The 20,509-nt window shown below is 37.5% G+C and overlaps 3 protein-coding genes across 6 annotated transcripts; all 3 read left to right on the top strand.

The window, feature by feature from the left end:
- The first annotated feature begins 1,626 nt into the window (after window positions 1–1,626).
- On the top strand, window positions 1,627–4,044 carry LOC107587908 (cortexin-2-like). 2 transcript variants are annotated; one of them, XR_001609522.1, is made up of 2 exons: window positions 1,627–1,892; window positions 2,601–2,665. XR_001609522.1 is itself a non-coding variant. In XM_016275869.1 (2 exons), the coding sequence occupies exon 2, from the start codon at window positions 2,676–2,678 to the stop codon at window positions 2,907–2,909; it is 234 nt and encodes a 77-aa protein (XP_016131355.1). In that variant the 5' UTR covers window positions 2,359–2,393; window positions 2,601–2,675; the 3' UTR covers window positions 2,910–4,044. The 2 variants fall into 2 exon arrangements, 1 of the variants encoding a protein (XP_016131355.1); XM_016275869.1 differs by lacking the exon at window positions 1,627–1,892 and adding an exon at window positions 2,359–2,393 and having other exon boundaries at window positions 2,601–4,044.
- Window positions 4,045–11,736: 7,692 nt separating this feature from the next.
- On the top strand, window positions 11,737–16,565 carry LOC107587819 (transmembrane protein 79-like). Of its 3 annotated transcripts, XM_016275756.1 has the most exons (6): window positions 11,737–11,865; window positions 13,301–13,903; window positions 14,681–14,875; window positions 15,024–15,246; window positions 16,017–16,060; window positions 16,145–16,565. In XM_016275756.1, exons 1-6 carry the CDS (start codon window positions 11,862–11,864, stop codon window positions 16,210–16,212), a joined length of 1,137 nt encoding a protein of 378 aa, XP_016131242.1. In that variant the 5' UTR covers window positions 11,737–11,861; the 3' UTR covers window positions 16,213–16,565. The 3 variants fall into 3 exon arrangements, with proteins under 3 accessions (XP_016131242.1, XP_016131241.1, XP_016131240.1); XM_016275755.1 differs by lacking the exon at window positions 16,017–16,060; XM_016275754.1 differs by having other exon boundaries at window positions 16,017–16,565.
- Window positions 16,379–19,623, top strand: LOC107587874 (transmembrane protein 79-like). The gene is made up of 6 exons (XM_016275833.1): window positions 16,379–16,386; window positions 16,750–16,762; window positions 16,829–16,961; window positions 17,739–17,933; window positions 18,082–18,304; window positions 19,075–19,623. Exons 1-6 carry the CDS (start codon window positions 16,379–16,381, stop codon window positions 19,268–19,270), a joined length of 768 nt encoding a protein of 255 aa, XP_016131319.1. The 3' UTR covers window positions 19,271–19,623.
- Window positions 19,624–20,509: the final 886 nt, after the last annotated feature.

Here is a 20,509-nt window from a genome sequence, read left to right as displayed (position 1 = left end):
TGCCTGGTTAGCATGACCCAGTTAGCCACTGCTGGTAGATGCACTGTACACCATCTGTGAGTGCTAACAGATTTCTTCAGGTATTTTTACTTAGGTAAAGCCTCCACCTGGATCATTCCCTTGTGAAAAAGATGTTCACTTTTTGTACAGTATTTATTAATATTACAGGAATTTTATTCTTTAAAAATATATATTAAAGTATGAGCCAAAGCCATGTATGGAAGCCATGCATGCTCATGCCATCACACTGCTCCACCATGTTTAACAATCATTCTGGTACAGGTTGATCTTAATTCCAGCTGTCCAAAGAATGCTTTTCCAGAAGTGGTCTGGCTTTTTTTTTTTTTAGATGTTTTTGGCAAAGTCTAATTTGGCCTTGTTTGCACTTTGTGGTGAACCCTCTGTATTTGCTCTTGTGAAGTCTTCTCTTGATTGTAGACTGTCACATTGACACACCTGTCTCCTGGAGAGTGTTCTTCACTTGACTGGATATTGTGAAAGGGTTTTTCTTTACCATGGAGGGGATCCTCCGATCATCCACCGCTGTTGTCTTCCATGAACGTCCAGGCATTTTTATGTTGCTGAGCTCACCAGTGCGTTCTTTTTTTTCTCAGGCACTCCTGATGTTTCTGCAATCTCTCTGATGGGTTTTTGTTTTTGAAGCCTAACAATTGTCTGTTTCACTTGTACGGAGAGCTCCTTTGACTGCATGATGTGGGTTCACAGCAACAGCTTCCAAATGCAAACTCCAGAACTATTACCTGCTAAATTGATGTAGAAATAACGAAGGCATATCCCACACCTGTCCATGAAATAACTTTTGAGTCAATTGTCCAATTACTTATGGTCCCTTGAAAAGGGGGAGTGGAACATATTAAAGAGCTGTAATTCCTTAACCTTTCCTAACTATATATATATTATATTATATACATATTATATCTGAATATTATCCAGAATTCACCATTATTTCTCCATGGCCATCAATCACACCAGAAATATATAAATCAGTCAGTCAGCTGATCTGTCAGTTATGTTTAAATATATCCAGCACATACACCTACATTTCTAGAACTGCACGTACAGACTGTGTTTGCAATGGCAGCGCTGAAGATACTGAGACTGGATGCATACACTGCTGTTTCAGACGTATCAGATGACAGCAGCATGCCTGAAAGCATGACAATTCTCCATTTAAGCTGATTGGCTGACATTCATGAGCAGCTTGTAGTAGACACAGTATTAAAACATGTTAATCCTGCAAAGTTAAAAGAGGCCACTATTTTTAGCCGCTGTTGTTATCACACATCAGTGGGTCTGTATTAAATCCTCCGCCTTTACAGAAACACACGTTTACACTGCGCTTTGGCTGGATCACACTTGTCTCTCACCAGCTCGGCTTTACTGAACACACTTGGAGGGATTGCTATGGCAACTGGAGTATTAAAACATGTTAATCCTGCAAAGTTAAAAGAGGCCACTATTTTTAGCCGCTGTTGTTATCACACATCAGTGGGTCTGTATTAAATCCTCCGCCTTTACAGAAACACACGTTTACACTGCGCTTTGGCTGGATCACACTTGTCTCTCACCAGCTCGGCTTTACTGAACACACTTGGAGGGATTGCTATGGCAACTGGTTGCTATGGGTGATGTGACACCACTACATGCTCATCTTGGTGAGGGAAAGAGGGAGCTGGACCACAGAGGAGAGGAATGGAAGCAGAGAGCCGCTGATTTTATTTGGATTGCTGAACAAATCGACGAGCTGGGTTGAAAAAGTTCTGACAACCATCTGTCTCTGGGCGGACAGCCGTGATGGAAGCTGTCTCTCTCCCTGCTTATTTTGGATCTCCATCACCCTCCCACTGATGAATCCTCTTCCGTAACAACAGGTGAGAAACTAATGCTTTCACTGCATTCGCAGCCCTGTGTATGTTCACAGACATCCCCGCTTCAACTGTCAGAGCGGCGACAATGCAATTTGGCCGAATCTAGGAGGGCTCGGTTGGATATTTACACGGACATTTGATAAATAAAATCACAAATGGAGAGATGTTAGTGTCGTGCTCCTCGTTTCTGTAAGCCAAACCCCAGGTACCCAATACTCATGCGACTGGATTTCGAGCAACACGTTGGCATCTTGTGCGTGCGACTTCGCAGTGTTTAGGGAGTGCCAAGGCTGATCGTGAGCGCTGGCATCAAAGAACCGAACCATTAAAGGGTCAGAGACTATCACAGAAACCGGCACTTTGAGAGAATGTATCAGGGGGCATGAAAAACCAGTCGGAAATGGATTTGATCGCCTTAAGATGAGAGAGATAATTCACTCAAGGCTACTTACTGTCCTCCGCACCATGAATCATTTCACTGATGGATTTAATGCTGTAAAACATGTACACAGTAATCTTATATAACATTGTGGTGTGTGCCTTTAAACGTGAGGCCTGCGCCACACTGGCAGTGAAGTTGTTGTTGTTGTTGTAGTGAATCCTCAAAAATGTTGTTTGGTGATGTGATATTGATGATATTGCGGGTTAAAATGCATTTAAAATCTACTTGTTCTCTGGTGATTTTTTTCTAATCATCTCGTGTGTTTCCAGAATGGCTCTAAACAAAAACCTGTTGATCGTGAAAATGGCCACGTGCCCCTGACCCGTGCCGACAAACTGGAGAGGATGGCCGAGCATCTCCACGGCAGCACGCTGTCTGCGTCTGGGGCCCCACACCCCATCCCTTTCCTCACACTGGAACAGAAGGCTGCCTTCGTCTTCGTCCTCCTACTCTTCATCTTTCTGGGGCTGCTTATCGTGCGCTGCTTCCGAATCCTTTTGGATCCGTACAGCAGCATGCCGAGTTCCACATGGACAGACTATATGGAAAAAGACACGTTCGACTACCGCATTGCCTGAGCTGCTAACCAGATTTTAGGCTAGGAGACATGCGATGATTACCTCACGCGCGCACACACACACGCAAACGCCGACACACAACCACCACCACACCTCCTCCATCACCTCAGAGCCAGCTGTATCCCTCAAGTGTTGTTGTTCCGTGATGGTAGTTTTGTGTACTTGTGGGTCTGGTTTTTCCATTTGAAAACTGCACTTAAACACACTTTCATGTCTCACGTGTTCTGACAGGGTTTTTCAGCTCATAGCTTCCACCACTGATGTCACGTTCAGCATGGCTGACAAGTCTTAGCGATGAATCTTTTATGTTCGAAACCAGCCAAATAGCTTTATTACGGACGAACAATATGGTTAATTATTTTCTATGTCCAAGGAAACGACAAATTCACAGTTCCGTAATTGGGGGGGGGGGAATTAGGTTAATCCATTTCGCAATTAATCATTCCACACTTATCATAAAAGCCCAGTGCATTGGTTCCAGGATGATCCTCTGATGATCTACATCCTATGAGCTCTTTGGTTTGGGACTCTTGAGCTTTGCGCCTTATAAATCCGTGTGTTTACAGAGCAGCCAGAGAAACTGGCCTTGCTGTTATTCAGCTAAATGTCAATCAGTGTACTGACCTACCAGCCTCTTTGGGCAAACTGAATGTTTGATTTACCAGGTCCTTTCCCTGCCTCTCTCTACGGTGTTCTTAATAGAATGAGTCTAATTTCCTCTCTGTTGTTCTTCAGTATTTGACGATGTTGAAATGGACTGTTCTATCAAACGTTTGCCGTTTTGCCCGGGCTATCAGCACAGTGCTTTTTTCTTCTCAAAGTCTGGTTCACCTGTGATTTGCTTGACTTACATGTTCAATAGAAATTAAGCTGAAATAAACAGGTCCAATATGTGTCTTGCGTGCAGAGGAGGTCAATATTGCCATTTAGGTGCAACTTAGCTATCGCTTTCAAGTCAGTGGTACGGCGGTGTTATTTCTCCACAACACCGATGTGCTGTTCTCACAATGCACATTGTGTCTTAGCTGAGTGGCGTGTCCAGTATTTTTGAGCCTTTAAAATGCAGAGAGATGCTGGTAATTTTATTCAAAGAGAAAATGTGCCATGTAGTTTACAAGTGGCTTTTGCATTTTAATGTGCTTTTATATTTGTTTCCAAATAAAAAAAAGATATGTTTACATCTCACCCTAGTGTCTTTATACATAATATAACACTACAATTTTAATAAAAACATGCATGACAGGGTTGTGCACCATTTGGAATTACATTTATAGGCGTGTATGTATGTATATATACTGTGTGTGTGTATATATATATATATATATACTTTTAATAACATTGTGGTGTGTGCCTTTAAACGTGAGGCCTGCGCCACACTGGCAGTGAAGTTGTTGTTGTTGTTGTAGTGAATCCTCAAAAATGTTGTTTGGTGATGTGATATTGATGATATTGCGGGTTAAAATGCATTTAAAATCTACTTGTTCTCTGGTGATTTTTTTCTAATCATCTCGTGTGTTTCCAGAATGGCTCTAAACAAAAACCTGTTGATCGTGAAAATGGCCACGTGCCCCTGACCCGTGCCGACAAACTGGAGAGGATGGCCGAGCATCTCCACGGCAGCACGCTGTCTGCGTCTGGGGCCCCACACCCCATCCCTTTCCTCACACTGGAACAGAAGGCTGCCTTCGTCTTCGTCCTCCTCCTCTTCATCTTTCTGGGGTTGCTGATCGTGCGCTGCTTCCGAATCCTTTTGGATCCGTACAGCAGCATGCCGAGTTCCACATGGACAGACTATATGGAAAAAGACACGTTCGACTACCGCATTGCCTGAGCTGCTAACCAGATTTTAGGCTAGGAGACATGCGATGATTACCTCACGCGCGCACACACACACGCAAACGCCGACACACAACCACCACCACACCTCCTCCATCACCTCAGAGCCAGCTGTATCCCTCAAGTGTTGTTGTTCCGTGATGGTAGTTTTGTGTACTTGTGGGTCTGGTTTTTCCATTTGAAAACTGCACTTAAACACACTTTCATGTCTCACGTGTTCTGACAGGGTTTTTCAGCTCATAGCTTCCACCACTGATGTCACGTTCAGCATGGCTGACAAGTCTTAGCGATGAATCTTTTATGTTCGAAACCAGCCAAATAGCTTTATTACGGACGAACAATATGGTTAATTATTTTCTATGTCCAAGGAAACGACAAATTCACAGTTCCGTAATTGGGGGGGGGGGAATTAGGTTAATCCATTTCGCAATTAATCATTCCACACTTATCATAAAAGCCCAGTGCATTGGTTCCAGGATGATCCTCTGATGATCTACATCCTATGAGCTCTTTGGTTTGGGACTCTTGAGCTTTGCGCCTTATAAATCCGTGTGTTTACAGAGCAGCCAGAGAAACTGGCCTTGCTGTTATTCAGCTAAATGTCAATCAGTGTACTGACCTACCAGCCTCTTTGGGCAAACTGAATGTTTGATTTACCAGGTCCTTTCCCTGCCTCTCTCTACGGTGTTCTTAATAGAATGAGTCTAATTTCCTCTCTGTTGTTCTTCAGTATTTGACGATGTTGAAATGGACTGTTCTATCAAACGTTTGCCGTTTTGCCCGGGCTATCAGCACAGTGCTTTTTTCTTCTCAAAGTCTGGTTCACCTGTGATTTGCTTGACTTACATGTTCAATAGAAATTAAGCTGAAATAAACAGGTCCAATATGTGTCTTGCGTGCAGAGGAGGTCAATATTGCCATTTAGGTGCAACTTAGCTATCGCTTTCAAGTCAGTGGTACGGCGGTGTTATTTCTCCACAACACCGATGTGCTGTTCTCACAATGCACATTGTGTCTTAGCTGAGTGGCGTGTCCAGTATTTTTGAGCCTTTAAAATGCAGAGAGATGCTGGTAATTTTATTCAAAGAGAAAATGTGCCATGTAGTTTACAAGTGGCTTTTGCATTTTAATGTGCTTTTATATTTGTTTCCAAATAAAAAAAAGATATGTTTACATCTCACCCTAGTGTCTTTATACATAATATAACACTACAATTTTAATAAAAACATGCATGACAGGGTTGTGCACCATTTGGAATTACATTTATAGGCGTGTATGTATGTATATATACTGTGTGTGTGTATATATATATATATATATACTTTTAAATTCCATTGCACCTCCTTCTAGCAAACTAGATGCAGAATTGAATTCAAATTTGAATGTAAAAAGCAGAATTAAAATGAACTGATTTTTAACTAGAAATCCAAAATGTTATAAGTAGTTTTAAAACATCTTGAAATTTGAAGGTTTATAGACTATGAATATATAGATTTGAAATGCCACCTATAGAAATTGGTATTTACCTGTAGTTTATATATCACATCATATTTCATAATTAACTTTTGTGGACCAGGATGAAAGAACACTTCATTTTGCATAAGGCATTTGCTGTGTTGAGTTTCTGAGCTACAATTTTGTCATTCCAATTCAACTTCAACTTCAAATTCAAATTCACTCATGAATTCAGTGTGAATTGAAATTCTTCAGTTCAGAATTCTGGAGACATTTTTTTGCAATTACTGATTGTTGATGTAATTCTGTTCCACTTTTCATGAAATCTAGTTACCAACTCCACAAAACAAACATATAACATCATTGTAATCCAATTCAACAACAGGCCTGATCAGATGGCAGGGGACACTCATCCCTTCACTCTTGACTCTTTTTGGTCCAAAAACATCTCCTCCTGTTGAGAAAGACAGCGGATCGACCCTCCAGAACAGCATGCAAACAGCCTTAACCCCTTCATTAGCATTATGCTAACAGCAGGCACACATGCTGGCAGCAGCTTTCACAGGAGGGAGTGTGCAGCAAGAAAACATCTCAAAGTCATCTGTCTTCATCTTCTCATGCCACCGTATACAGATGTGCTTTCACTCAACCTCAGGAAAGCAGTGACAGCTCCATTTTACAGCGCCACATCCCACAGGGGCTCTTTGAGCTCAGAACAACGTGCTGAAGTGCAAAATGAATCAGGCCTATTGTAGAGGGAAAGGTAATGAGACATGTAATGTAGAGAAGGGGAGCACTACTTCATCAAACTACATGTTGTGCTATTTACGGTCATAGCTTTCATTGACATTACATTCTCATTGCAATGTTGTAACGGTGCAGAACTGAATCAGTCTTGTTCTATATTGTTCAGCATCATTTGTTTTTGAAGTATCATAATTTATATTTACATTCATGTTCTCGGATTCATGCCAAAAGATTACCAATGTGCCTTATGCTTTGGGTACAAGTATAGTATTGTTGTGACATTTTCCTTCACTTGTAGATGACAACAAACAAACTACTGCAACAAAGCTGTGATGTACCAATATGAACATAATACCTTTGAAGGACAACCTCTACAAATGTCAAAGAAATCATGTCTAAAAATGTAAATCTCCATTACCTTCCATCTTTGATTCTCTAGATGGAATTTTTTTTTTACTGGAAATCAATATAGCTGTGACGAGTGGGGTGGGGCCGAGAGCTGTGGGAGCGGAGCGAGGCCGGTGGAGTTACACCTGCACCACTCACCGGTCTGGAGTCCCACGGAGGAGCTCCGGAAGGATAAAAGGAGGAGTGACGACAGTGAAGGACGAGAGAGGACCAGGCCTGGACTTTATTTTGTTTTGGTTTTGTTTGTGCGCGGCAGTCGTCCATGAGGGGCTGTGGCGCTATTTTAAGTTTTGTGTTTATTTTATTAAAATTATGTTTGAATGTTCGCCGGTTCCCGCCTCCTTCTTCCCGAACTACGAACTGTGTTACAATAGCTTTACAAGAACACTTAATAAAACTATCTTCTGAAAAAACGGTATAAACAAGCTTAAGGTGGTGAAGCTGGTTCTGTTTTCATGGTTTTGAAGGGGTTTGGGTGCACGTTTCAGCTAGCTGACCAGCTAAACTAGCTTAAACCTCCTAAGAAACACCTTAAGATCATTTCATAATTTCATGCAAACATGCAATCTATCAATTTGCCAATGCAGTTTAGGCAGTTTGCAGTATTTAGCAAAGGTAGTTTCATGGTTAGATATTTTGTGTTCAAATTTACATCTTATCTCGAAATAGATGGTTATTATTTTAGCTTTAACAGTTCATTAAATCAATTCACTGGAAAATATTTGTGACCCTGGATCACAAAACCAGTCTTAAGTCACTGGGGTATATTTGTAGCAAAAGCCAAAAATACATTGTATGGGTCAAAATTATTGATTTTTTTTTATGCCAAAAATCATTAGGATATTAAGTAAAGATCATGTTCAGTTCCATGAAGATATTTAGTAAATTTCCAACTGTAAATATATTAAAACTTAATTTTTGATTAGTAATATGCATTGCTAAGAACTTCATTTGGACAACTTTTCTCAGTATTTTGAATTTTTTTGCACCCTCAGATTCGAGATTTTCAATTAGTTGTATCTCGGCCAAATATTGTACTATCCGAACCATACATCAATGGAAAGCTTATTTATTCAGCTTTCAGATGATGTATAAATCGCAATTTCAAAAAAAATTACCCTTATGACTGGTTTTGTGGTCCAGGGTCACATTTGTGTTAATAATCTTTTGGACTATGAAACAGTTCATAACAGTTTTAATTTATTTAATTATCAGTAATGTTGTACAGCTGGTCATGTGATCAATATTATTGTGCAAACCTTGACAAACAGACTGTGATGTTCTGACCCAAAGACCCATGAAGACTGAAGAGTGTGTCCCTAAATGCAAGCAGATGTCCACTGTTCAACTGTCTTTGTTATATAGTTGCCCCAGGGCTGAAACACAAAATGCACAGCTATCGGTACTATTAGAAAATGCTGATTTACTAAAGAGTACCACACAACTTCTTGATTCTTGCTCCAGACTTTAAAGATTTGATTGTTCACTGAGTCTTAGACTTATTTTTCTGTTACTATGTCAGAAAATCCACTGTACCATGAAGACTGAAGAGTGTGTCCCTAAATGCAAGCAGATGTCCACTGTTCAACTGTCTTTGTTATATAGTTGCCCCAGAGCTGAAACACAAAATGCACAGCTATCGGTACTATTAGAAAATGCTGATTTACTAAAGAGTACCACACAACTTCTTGATTCTTGCTCCAGACTTTAAAGATTTGATTGTTCACTGAGTCTTAGACTTATTTTTCTGTTACTATGTCAGAAAATCCACTGTAGACAATCAAAAAAAAGCAAAATCGTGCTTCTAACACATTCTGACAGTACAAAGTATTTCAGTTCTTCAGAATGATATTTTTTAGACTGAGCTCAAAAATTTAGAATGAAGATGCAAAACTGAAATTTTCTTGATTTCATATGTTCAAAATACATTTTTTAAAAATTATATTAACACTTACTTTTTTCCCCAAGAAATTTAAAGTTTACTTCAGTTGGTATACACAGATCAGTTTTAGGTTGTGTTGAGTAATATATCCTTTAACCTGTTAGCCCTGTTATTTTTTATTTATTAATATTTTTGTAATGTATGACGTTAGAATATTCCTTGTATAATTTACAGAATTATGTGACAGATCATTTCTTTCATTAATTCTGAGTATGGGTCACCATACTTGGCCACATGTCACTTCACTTCACTTCACTTAAAAAAAAAGCAAAATCGTGCTTCTAACACATTCTGACAGTACAAAGTATTTCAGTTCTTCAGAATGATATTTTTTAGACTGAGCTCAAAAATTTAGAATGAAGATGCAAAACTGAAATTTTCTTGATTTCATATGTTCAAAATACATTTTAAAAAAATTATATTGACACTTACTTTTTTTCCCAAGAAATTTAAAGTTTACTTCAGTTGGTATACACAGATCAGTTTTAGGTTGTGTTGAGTAATATATCCTTTAACCTGTTAGCCCTGTTATTTTTTATTTATTAATATTTTTGTAATGTATGACGTAAGAATATTCCTTGTATAATTTACAGAATTATGTGACAGATAATTTCTTTCATAAGAACATGAAAAATGAACATAACCAACATAATTATTTTTAAAACAAATCAGACTCAAACCAAATCAAGAAACCTGTATCAGTACCTAACCCTGCAAAGCAGCACTGATTTTATTAGAAAACATTTGTATAACAAGAAAACCAGGAGCCAAAATTAATCACAGACAGCGTTCGCTGCTGACGCATGGCTCACAGTGCTTGTTCAAATAGGGCTGCGTTTCCCAAAAGCATCAGAAGCATAAGTATAGATCTTAAGAAACCATTGCCACATTATTACATTACATTAGCCTACATAACATTGTTACTATATATAAAATTAATTCTGAAAAATGCATCACAGTTTCCACACATATATGAAGCAGCAATAATAATAAATGTTTCTTGAGCAGCAAATGATATTAGAATGATTTCTGAAGGATCATGTGACACTGAAGACTGGAGTAATGATGCTGAAAATTCAGCTTTGATCACAGATGCATTTTAAATTACATTTTAAAATATATTAAAAAAAGAAAATAGTTCTTTTTAATTGTTATATTTCACAATATTGCTGCTTTTACTGTTTTTTTGTTGTTGTTTTTTAAATAAGTGCAGCCTTGATGAGCATGAGACTTAAAAAAATATATATATTACAAAATCTTTACTTTTAAATTGACTAGTTTGTGCAAGTAAACTTATTTAAACTGGTTGTTAAAAGTTCAAATGGATTGTGTTATGTTCTGTAATTGCTGTTAATAAATCTGTCAGAAAGAAATGTGCTAAAGTTGGCAGCCTGGCAGCGTTTTACAAAAATTAACCATGGTTTTATTACAGTAACCACAGTTTACCACAGTATTTGTAGTAAAACTGCAGTAACCACAAATTTACCATGGTAATAATAATAATAATAATACATTTTAGTACTTATGTCACACCATGTGTATTTTTCACGAGGTATCCTCAAAGGTGCACCTTTGTAACTTATCTACCCTTAAAGCATGCATACTTGTATGGAACTAATATGCTCACTTTTAGGGGTATAGTTGCACCTTTGAGGATACTGACCCAGTAAAGGGCTCAAATACAATTATAGTATATTTAATTTCTGACAGTGTAAACAAAAAAGGCCTATGAAATTTTAGAAAACATGGCTTTAAAATCTAATATTAAGTGAGTATAATTACTGATTATATTCTTTTAATAATTTAAAAGATCAGTTTAGTTTAGATGTATCGGTATAGATATCGAGATACTGGGCTTGAAAATATCGGTATCGGATCGAAAATAAAATAAGAGGTATCGCCCATCCCTAGATATACAGATTTTTTGGCGGGGTTCCCCTGGTAAAATTGTCATTTTAGGTGCTAAATCACCTTATTGGGGTCGCTTCAACCCCCGGACATGAAAAACAACCCGCAGAAACAGTGATAAAGTAGCCCAATTCAGCGGGAAACCGGAGACTTGGCAACACTGATACAGTACAACACACCCCATCAATTTTCAGTTCTACTGTCACCTGTTGGCGCAGTTGTGTAACTTAAAGATCACGAGATGAATTAAGTCGTGATAACGAGAAAACTAATTTTATGTCGAGATCACAAGACAAGTCATGATAATGAGAAAACAAATTTTGTTATGTCGAGATCACGAGAAAATTAAGTCATGATCACAAGAAAATCATTTTGTCGAGATCACAAATTAAGTTGTGATCAACAGAAAACAAGAACGAAAAATAATAATAATCCATGGCTTCTTGGGACTTCCGTAGGCTTTAATTAATTTAACAGTGTATAAAAGACACCTATAGTGCTACAGCGCAAATGACAGCCAGAGACAAACAAACCTCCCCTTTAAGAGACTGTCCCTTTAACAAACTTAACCTGGACACACCTGAACTTCAAACTACAGGAGTTTCAATATAGTAGAGGAAAACCTATACCGAAAGAACAACATCCTGTCCTGAAATATGGGTGAGTAACGTTACACTGGAAAGTTGTATCTGTTTACTTGAGGTGTTAAATTAAGATGTTCTTCAACCTGTGTCGCTCAGAGAGTTTGAGCTTTTTGACATATCAAATGACAGGCCTGGTTAGGGAATCTTCTTCGCATTACTAAAATAAGGCCCGTTGAACACAATAAAGATGAAATGTGTCGTGTAGACAAGAAGTTTGAGAATAAGTTCTGTCGTACTATGTGGTTCTTCTGAACTCGCTCCGTTGATGTGATTATCTGTCCAAGTTGTGTTGTTCGCTTTCAGTTAACGTTATTCGTCTGCGAGCTAATCGAAGAATTATGACACTATTAAGGCTAAATGTCGTAGTTTCGTGCTACATAGAAATATTCACAGTATTGATAGATTGGGGAAATCAATTTTCTTTTACAGTCAGAATCATTTACAGTAGTTGGTACTTTTTATTTGATCTGTTTTTCATGATAAATGCCATGAAGTTTGTTTTATAGAAGTCATCGTTAATTTAGTTTGACTATGTTAATGATTTAATTAAATCTATCTTAAAGGGGTCATATGGTGCTTTTTTAAAGATCATTATTTGGTGTAACAGAATATGTTGACATGCTTTAATGTTCAAAAAACACATTATTTTTCAAATACTGTACATTATTGTAGGTCCTCTATGCCCCGCCTCTCTCATAAACTAATAACAAAACAGTAGCTGATTCAGAAGCGCCAGATTGTCATAGCAAAGTCAGAATTACCTCCTCTCCTAGGTTCACGAAATGGTCGTCCATAAAATGCATTGCTGTTCTGTTGTAAGTAATCTTAAAGATTCCTAAATGCATCTACTTTCAGAAGGCCAAATAAAGTGCTTTTGCTTTCGCCTAGAAACACACAGCGTCTCCCTGACATGGCTGCTTCAACACTAACTGCGGTTACTGAAACCACACCTTCTTTCTTTGCGTGAACATTTGGGCGCATTATGCAAATATTTCCACATAGTGAGGTAGATATGTGGGGGCGTGTTAGAACGAGCCGTTTTAGGGGGGCATGGCAGAGTCTTAACTTTGATAAAGAATATCTCTTTGGTTTTGTGACTTTAGTCTTTGCAACTTCAGGGATCTTATCTATGCACAATCAGCTTGTAACACTCCAAAGAGAAAGGAAAACTTGAAATCGCATCATATGACCCCTTTAAAATAGATCCATTTAACTAAGTATTATAAGTAAATTTTTAGGGTGATATTAGCTTTTTATTTGATAATCAAGTTATTGCTGAGCTTTGATGTATAAGGAATACATTTCATAATTTATTCTTCTTCTAATTTATTACATATTGGTTCCAGAAGATGTCCTTTCACAAAATGTAAACCTCTTACAAAATTACTCAGACAAACTGTTGCCAGTTTCTCCAAATCTTTCATTGCCAGAATTTCTGTTTTGATTCCTAGGGACACTGGCCATGGACCCTCCTGGGCCAGCAGCGGTGCCCCAAACGCCTCAGTGGGTAGCAGATGTGAACAGGGTAACAAAGGATGTGAACAGCACTGAGGAGGGAGAGGAAGAAGAGGAAATGATCAAATCTGCAAATATGGAACCCAGTACCCTACAATGGCCTGAGAATAAACCCGAACCACAGATTCTGCCAGTCAAAGGTGGAGAGAGCACAAGCGTTAAATCAGATTGCATCTGCAGGGGTGGAGTGAGCCGGACGGAGAGCGAGAGGGAGGAATTTGGGCTGAGAGAGAAGAAGACAGGTGAGGGATGGAGGAGGATGGAAGCAGGGAAAGAAAGTGTTTCTGACACTGAGCTGAAAAACAGAGTGAAAAGCACCTGCTCAGAGATCGAGGGGGAGGAGGTGAACATCATGCCACAGAACGCAGCCCGAGTCTTCAGCCCCAGCATCACCATCCTGCGCTCCACCAGCCAGCAGGAGGCTGCAGACCACTGGAGAGATGAAAACGAAGAAGAGAGGAGCCCCTTCCTAGGGACACATGGAACACCACTAGAAGAGTATTACAACGACTGGCCCATCACTCCCAAATCACGTTGCTGTAAGATCAGATTAAATCATTATGTGTTTCGTAACTTTTAATATATACCGTATTATGAACTGATATTAGAGATTAGAGAATTTATTGGTATAGCCTGATATACAGTCCTGTAGCTAAAACAGTAGAGGATGGCGCTACCAAGATCATGGGATCAGTTGCCAGGAAATGCATGAACTGATAAATATGTACTTGAACGGAATGTAAGCCACTTTATATAAAAGCGTCTGCCAAATGCATAAATGTAAATGTAAAAATAATGTTGGTTATGTTATTGTGCATACTCTTTTTTTCTTTTCCCCTATTTTTGCATTCAGATTACATTTGTCATTATATTCTGCTCACTTAAACTTGAAAACACTATTGAATGTAAAATTTTATGAACCTCAAAATTAATATCCTTTTTCATATTGTTCTTTATGATATTGTGATGGCTAAATTCACTTTTATAATTCAGACTTTTTAAAATATTTTTTTTGTTTTTGTTTTTAATGCATTACACATAATAATATATAATTTTAATATCTGTCCATCCCTAACTTTTAACAATATTACGTACAATTTCACAAACCAAATTGACTTTTTGCAAACTTGTACTCCCTCAGGTTTGAAAGTTGCATATTCAAAAATGAACAAATCAGATTGCCACAAAAATATTAAGAAGCACAACTGTTTTCTAAAATAAATGTTTCTTGAGCATAAGATCATACCAACCCCAAACTTTGAATGGTAGTGTACTTTTACAAAAGCATGAAAAGCCTGTCTCTCTGTGTTTTTCAGGTGGCTTTGGTGGATCTAATCGTGATGCTCTTAAACTGGGTGCATCCATGTTCACCTCTGCCCTGATCTTCCCCTTGTTGGTGTGGGGCAGCTATGTCTTCCTGCCCTTTGATGCTCCTCTGCTCGACAGCGCCCCCCTACGGCTGGTCTACACACTGCGCTGCTCTGTTTTTGCAGTCATACCTATTGTCCTTGGTGAGCAGGAAGTTCCTGGGTCTGTTTTGACTCTGAGATTACTTGACATTGATAAACACAGTGTATCTTTGTGTTCTTTCAGTGTGCAATAATTAAATCAAAGGGAGCTGTTTGGAAATTGTTGTTCTGTTCTTTCCTCCACTCTTAGGTATGTTGGTATTAGGTGTGTCCCGTCTGTGGTATCGATCCTTGAAGCCACGGTTTGAGGGGGAGATGGAAGTTAAGCAGGTGGCAGTTCACCAGCGCTATGTGGAGGACTCCGTCTCCCTCTTTCTGCTTTACTTCCTCCAACTGGCTGTCATGGCTGCCTACCTGAATCAGGATCTGCTTAAACTAGTTCCTCTTCTCACCATCGTTTTTGCCTTTGGCAGGTACAAAATCCCTCCTAAAATTGCAAGACCAAATCTCTGCTTTAGAAAGCACCACAAAATAGAGTATAAAGAAACACACAATTCAGTTCGATAAGACCATGTAAAGTCTTACTGGGGAAAATTAAAAAAAAAAAATTCACTGGGGGAAAAAATTATTACTTGTAAGCAGGGTTATTATAGTTACCTAAAACCAAAACCATAAAAACAACATTGTCGTTACATGAATATAAATAACATAAAAATAGAATATGAACTAAATAAAATATATATAAAAAACGAATTATATTTATTTAAAATTTATATATAAAATATATATAAAAAACATTTTCATTTAGTTGAACCTAAAATACCAAAATAACTAAAACTAAAATGGAAATAATAAACAAACAAACAAAAAAAATGATATAGACATATAAAACAATTTTCAGCTTCCGGGTTTACCATATTTAATGAGTTAAATGTGTCTTAACTTTTATTTTTTGGGTGAACTAGACTCAATGCATATTGTCGCTATCCACGATGCGTATTGTAGCATTTTTGTATTGTGATATATTGTGGCATGATATATTGGTAAAACCCTAGTGATTAATTTACTTATTTTTCATGTTTTGTTTTAATTTTTCCCCCAATGTTTGTGTGTTTGTTTCTTTTTTTCTGAAATAATAAACCTTATTTATTGGTTTAAATTAGATTATGAATCCCAGAGATTTAATGTGTAACTAGCAATACTTTTTAAAATTACTTTTAATTTGTGTCTTTGTGCATCACAGATTACTGTACTGGGTCGCAGCAGCTTGTGACAGCAGTTTGAGAGGTGTTGGCTTTGGGTTCTCATTTCTGCCAATGCTGGTTATGCTGGTGGCCAACCTCCATTTCATCTTCCTCTCTGAATCTGCAGGCTCCATCTTTGCCCCAGACATCCCAGAACCACCTGTTCCTCCAACCAAACAGCGGTTCTGGGGCTAGACATGCCACATCTGACATTTCTGCTACTGCCAAATGTAGACCAGATCTCTTTAGGCTTGGAGCCATCTTAAATTAGACTATAAGAAATTTGGGTCTGAGAACGTTTAATCCAACTGTGATTTCATTTTCCTCTCCTGTTCTTTGCTTTCCTGAGTACATTTATATCATGACCAGGTGGGTTGAAATTGCCAGAAATCCAGTCAAAGGAAAGAGAGGAGGGTAGAATAAAGGGGGAATCTGTTTTTTTTTTCTTTTGAACTAACATATAAATAGAAGTTGTGTAGTGAAACTTGAGACACTAAACTACAAATTAAAATGAGCTAGCTACCCTTTATTGCAGCCAAACATGAGCACAAAGCAGATGCAGAACAAGATTAATCATCACTCAAAAGAGCTCCAAATATACTGGTTTCAACTCATCTATTTTAAGATGAGAATGTCAACAAGAAGAAAACAAAATTCCAAATATTTATTCCACAAGTATGTTTTTGTTTTTTGTTTTTTGTTTTTTGCTCATGCATTGTTTGCTTATTCAAGACTATACTGTGTGGTGTGTGAAGTTAGAGGCCTGCCCAAACTTGTAATCTTCCACAACCACTCCCTTTGGTAATTTAAGGGCAATCAGCAGGAGGCTGCAGACCACTGGAGAGATGAAAACGAAGAAGAGAGGAGCCCCTTCCTAGGGACACATGGAACACCACTAGAAGAGTATTACAACGACTGGCCCATCACTCCCAAATCACGTTGCTGTAAGATCAGATTAAATCATTATGTGTTTCGTAACTTTTAATATATACCGTATTATGAACTGATATTAGAGATTAGAGAATTTATTGGTATAGCCTGATATACAGTCCTGTAGCTAAAACAGTAGAGGATGGCGCTACCAAGATCATGGGATCAGTTGCCAGGAAATGCATGAACTGATAAATATGTACTTGAACGGAATGTAAGCCACTTTATATAAAAGCGTCTGCCAAATGCATAAATGTAAATGTAAAAATAATGTTGGTTATGTTATTGTGCATACTCTTTTTTTCTTTTCCCCTATTTTTGCATTCAGATTACATTTGTCATTATATTCTGCTCACTTAAACTTGAAAACACTATTGAATGTAAAATTTTATGAACCTCAAAATTAATATCCTTTTTCATATTGTTCTTTATGATATTGTGATGGCTAAATTCACTTTTATAATTCAGACTTTTTAAAATATTTTTTTTGTTTTTGTTTTTAATGCATTACACATAATAATATATAATTTTAATATCTGTCCATCCCTAACTTTTAACAATATTACGTACAATTTCACAAACCAAATTGACTTTTTGCAAACTTGTACTCCCTCAGGTTTGAAAGTTGCATATTCAAAAATGAACAAATCAGATTGCCACAAAAATATTAAGAAGCACAACTGTTTTCTAAAATAAATGTTTCTTGAGCATAAGATCATACCAACCCCAAACTTTGAATGGTAGTGTACTTTTACAAAAGCATGAAAAGCCTGTCTCTCTGTGTTTTTCAGGTGGCTTTGGTGGATCTAATCGTGATGCTCTTAAACTGGGTGCATCCATGTTCACCTCTGCCCTGATCTTCCCCTTGTTGGTGTGGGGCAGCTATGTCTTCCTGCCCTTTGATGCTCCTCTGCTCGACAGCGCCCCCCTACGGCTGGTCTACACACTGCGCTGCTCTGTTTTTGCAGTCATACCTATTGTCCTTGGTGAGCAGGAAGTTCCTGGGTCTGTTTTGACTCTGAGATTACTTGACATTGATAAACACAGTGTATCTTTGTGTTCTTTCAGTGTGCAATAATTAAATCAAAGGGAGCTGTTTGGAAATTGTTGTTCTGTTCTTTCCTCCACTCTTAGGTATGTTGGTATTAGGTGTGTCCCGTCTGTGGTATCGATCCTTGAAGCCACGGTTTGAGGGGGAGATGGAAGTTAAGCAGGTGGCAGTTCACCAGCGCTATGTGGAGGACTCCGTCTCCCTCTTTCTGCTTTACTTCCTCCAACTGGCTGTCATGGCTGCCTACCTGAATCAGGATCTGCTTAAACTAGTTCCTCTTCTCACCATCGTTTTTGCCTTTGGCAGGTACAAAATCCCTCCTAAAATTGCAAGACCAAATCTCTGCTTTAGAAAGCACCACAAAATAGAGTATAAAGAAACACACAATTCAGTTCGATAAGACCATGTAAAGTCTTACTGGGGAAAATTAAAAAAAAAAAATTCACTGGGGGAAAAAATTATTACTTGTAAGCAGGGTTATTATAGTTACCTAAAACCAAAACCATAAAAACAACATTGTCGTTACATGAATATAAATAACATAAAAATAGAATATGAACTAAATAAAATTTATATAAAAAACGAATTATATTTATTTAAAATTTATATATAAAATATATATAAAAAACATTTTCATTTAGTTGAACCTAAAATACCAAAATAACTAAAACTAAAATGGAAATAATAAACAAACAAACAAAAAAAATGATATAGACATATAAAACAATTTTCAGCTTCCGGGTTTACCATATTTAATGAGTTAAATGTGTCTTAACTTTTATTTTTTGGGTGAACTAGACTCAATGCATATTGTCGCTATCCACGATGCGTATTGTAGCATTTTTGTATTGTGATATATTGTGGCATGATATATTGGTAAAACCCTAGTGATTAATTTACTTATTTTTCATGTTTTGTTTTAATTTTTCCCCCAATGTTTGTGTGTTTGTTTCTTTTTTTCTGAAATAATAAACCTTATTTATTGGTTTAAATTAGATTATGAATCCCAGAGATTTAATGTGTAACTAGCAAAAAATTACTTTATTACTTTTAATTTGTGTCTTTGTGCATCACAGATTACTGTACTGGGTCGCAGCAGCTTGTGACAGCAGTTGTTGGCTTTTTGGCTTTGGGTTCTCATTTCTGCCAATGCTGGTTATGCTGGTGGCCAACCTCCATTTCATCTTCCTCTCTGAATCTGCAGGCTCCATCTTTGCCCCAGACATCCCAGAACCACCTGTTCCTCCAACCAAACAGCGGTTCTGGGGCTAGACATGCCACATCTGACATTTCTGCTACTGCCAAATGTAGACCAGATCTCTTTAGGCTTGGAGCCATCTTAAATTAGACTATAAGAAATTTGGGTCTGAGAACGTTTAATCCAACTGTGATTTCATTTTCCTCTCCTGTTCTTTGCTTTCCTGAGTACATTTATATCATGACCAGGTGGGTTGAAATTGCCAGAAATCCAGTCAAAGGAAAGAGAGGAGGGTAGAATAAAGGGGGAATCTGTTTTTTTCTTCTTTTGAACTAACATATAAATAGAAGTTGTGTAGTGAAACTTGAGACACTAAACTACAAATTAAAATGAGCTAGCTACCCTTTATTGCAGCCAAACATGAGCACAAAGCAGATGCAGAACAAGATTAATCATCACTCAAAAGAGCTCCAAATATACTGGTTTCAACTCATCTATTTTAAGATGAGAATGTCAACAAGAAGAAAACAAAATTCCAAATATTTATTCCACAAGTATGTTTTTTGGTTTGTTTTTTTGCTCATGCATTGTTTGCTTATTCAAGACTATACTGTGTGGTGTGTGAAGTTAGAGGCCTGCCCAAACTTGTAATCTTCCACAACCACTCCCTTTGGTAATTTAAGGGCAATGTGATGTTGACTCTGTGTAAAGTGTAGACACATTTTTAACACATGTGTAAAAAGGTAAAGGTATAAGATATCTATTAGAAGATCTTGTAAATGAAATACTAAACAAAGCTGCAAAGAGATATAAGACAACTATGTAGCCTAGTGCAAATGAATGTATTAAGCTGAAATTATTATATTTTCATAAACATTTTTAACAAATACAATATTTTGTGAATGGTTGTTTTTGTGCATAATTTAAATGTAAAAACGCAGTTTATTCTATAAAATGGTATTCGTTACCCTTTGGTAATTTAAGGGCAATGTGATGTTGACTCTGTGTAAAGTGTAGACACATTTTTAACGTGTAAAAAGGTAAAGGTATAAGTTATCTATTAGAAGATCTTGTAAATGAAATACTAAACAAAGCTGCAAAGAGATATAAGACAACTATGTAGCCTAGTGCAAATGAATGTATTAAGCTGAAATTATTATATTTTCATAAACATTTTTAACAAATACAATATTTTGTGAATAGTTGTTTTTGTGCATAATTTAAATGTAAAAACGCAGTTTATTCTATAAAATGGTATTCGGTTCGAGCCTGCTCAACAAGGTCAATGTTTTGTTTTTTTGTCGGAGGGCAAA

This window comes from Sinocyclocheilus grahami, unplaced genomic scaffold (assembly GCF_001515645.1).
Source record: "Sinocyclocheilus grahami isolate Dianchi unplaced genomic scaffold, SAMN03320097.WGS_v1.1 scaffold96.1, whole genome shotgun sequence".
NCBI classification, from domain to species: Eukaryota; Metazoa; Chordata; class Actinopteri; order Cypriniformes; family Cyprinidae; genus Sinocyclocheilus; species Sinocyclocheilus grahami.
Note: the sequence above shows the minus strand (reverse complement) of the source record. Positions and strands in the feature narration are given on the sequence as shown.

Excerpts from the sequence above, each read along its gene's own strand:
- LOC107587908 (XM_016275869.1), top strand. The coding sequence starts at position 2,676 with ATGGCCGAGCATCTCCACGGCAGCACGCTGTCTGCGTCTGGGGCCCCA.
- LOC107587819 (XM_016275754.1), top strand. Across the intron at positions 14,876-15,023 it reads AGTCATACCTATTGTCCTTG|GTATGTTGGTATTAGGTGTG; the intron begins GTGAGCAGGAAG and ends CTCCACTCTTAG. Across the intron at positions 15,247-16,016 it reads ATCGTTTTTGCCTTTGGCAG|ATTACTGTACTGGGTCGCAG; the intron begins GTACAAAATCCC and ends TGTGCATCACAG.
- LOC107587874 (XM_016275833.1), top strand. Across the intron at positions 16,962-17,738 it reads CACTCCCAAATCACGTTGCT|GTGGCTTTGGTGGATCTAAT; the intron begins GTAAGATCAGAT and ends TGTGTTTTTCAG. Across the intron at positions 17,934-18,081 it reads AGTCATACCTATTGTCCTTG|GTATGTTGGTATTAGGTGTG; the intron begins GTGAGCAGGAAG and ends CTCCACTCTTAG.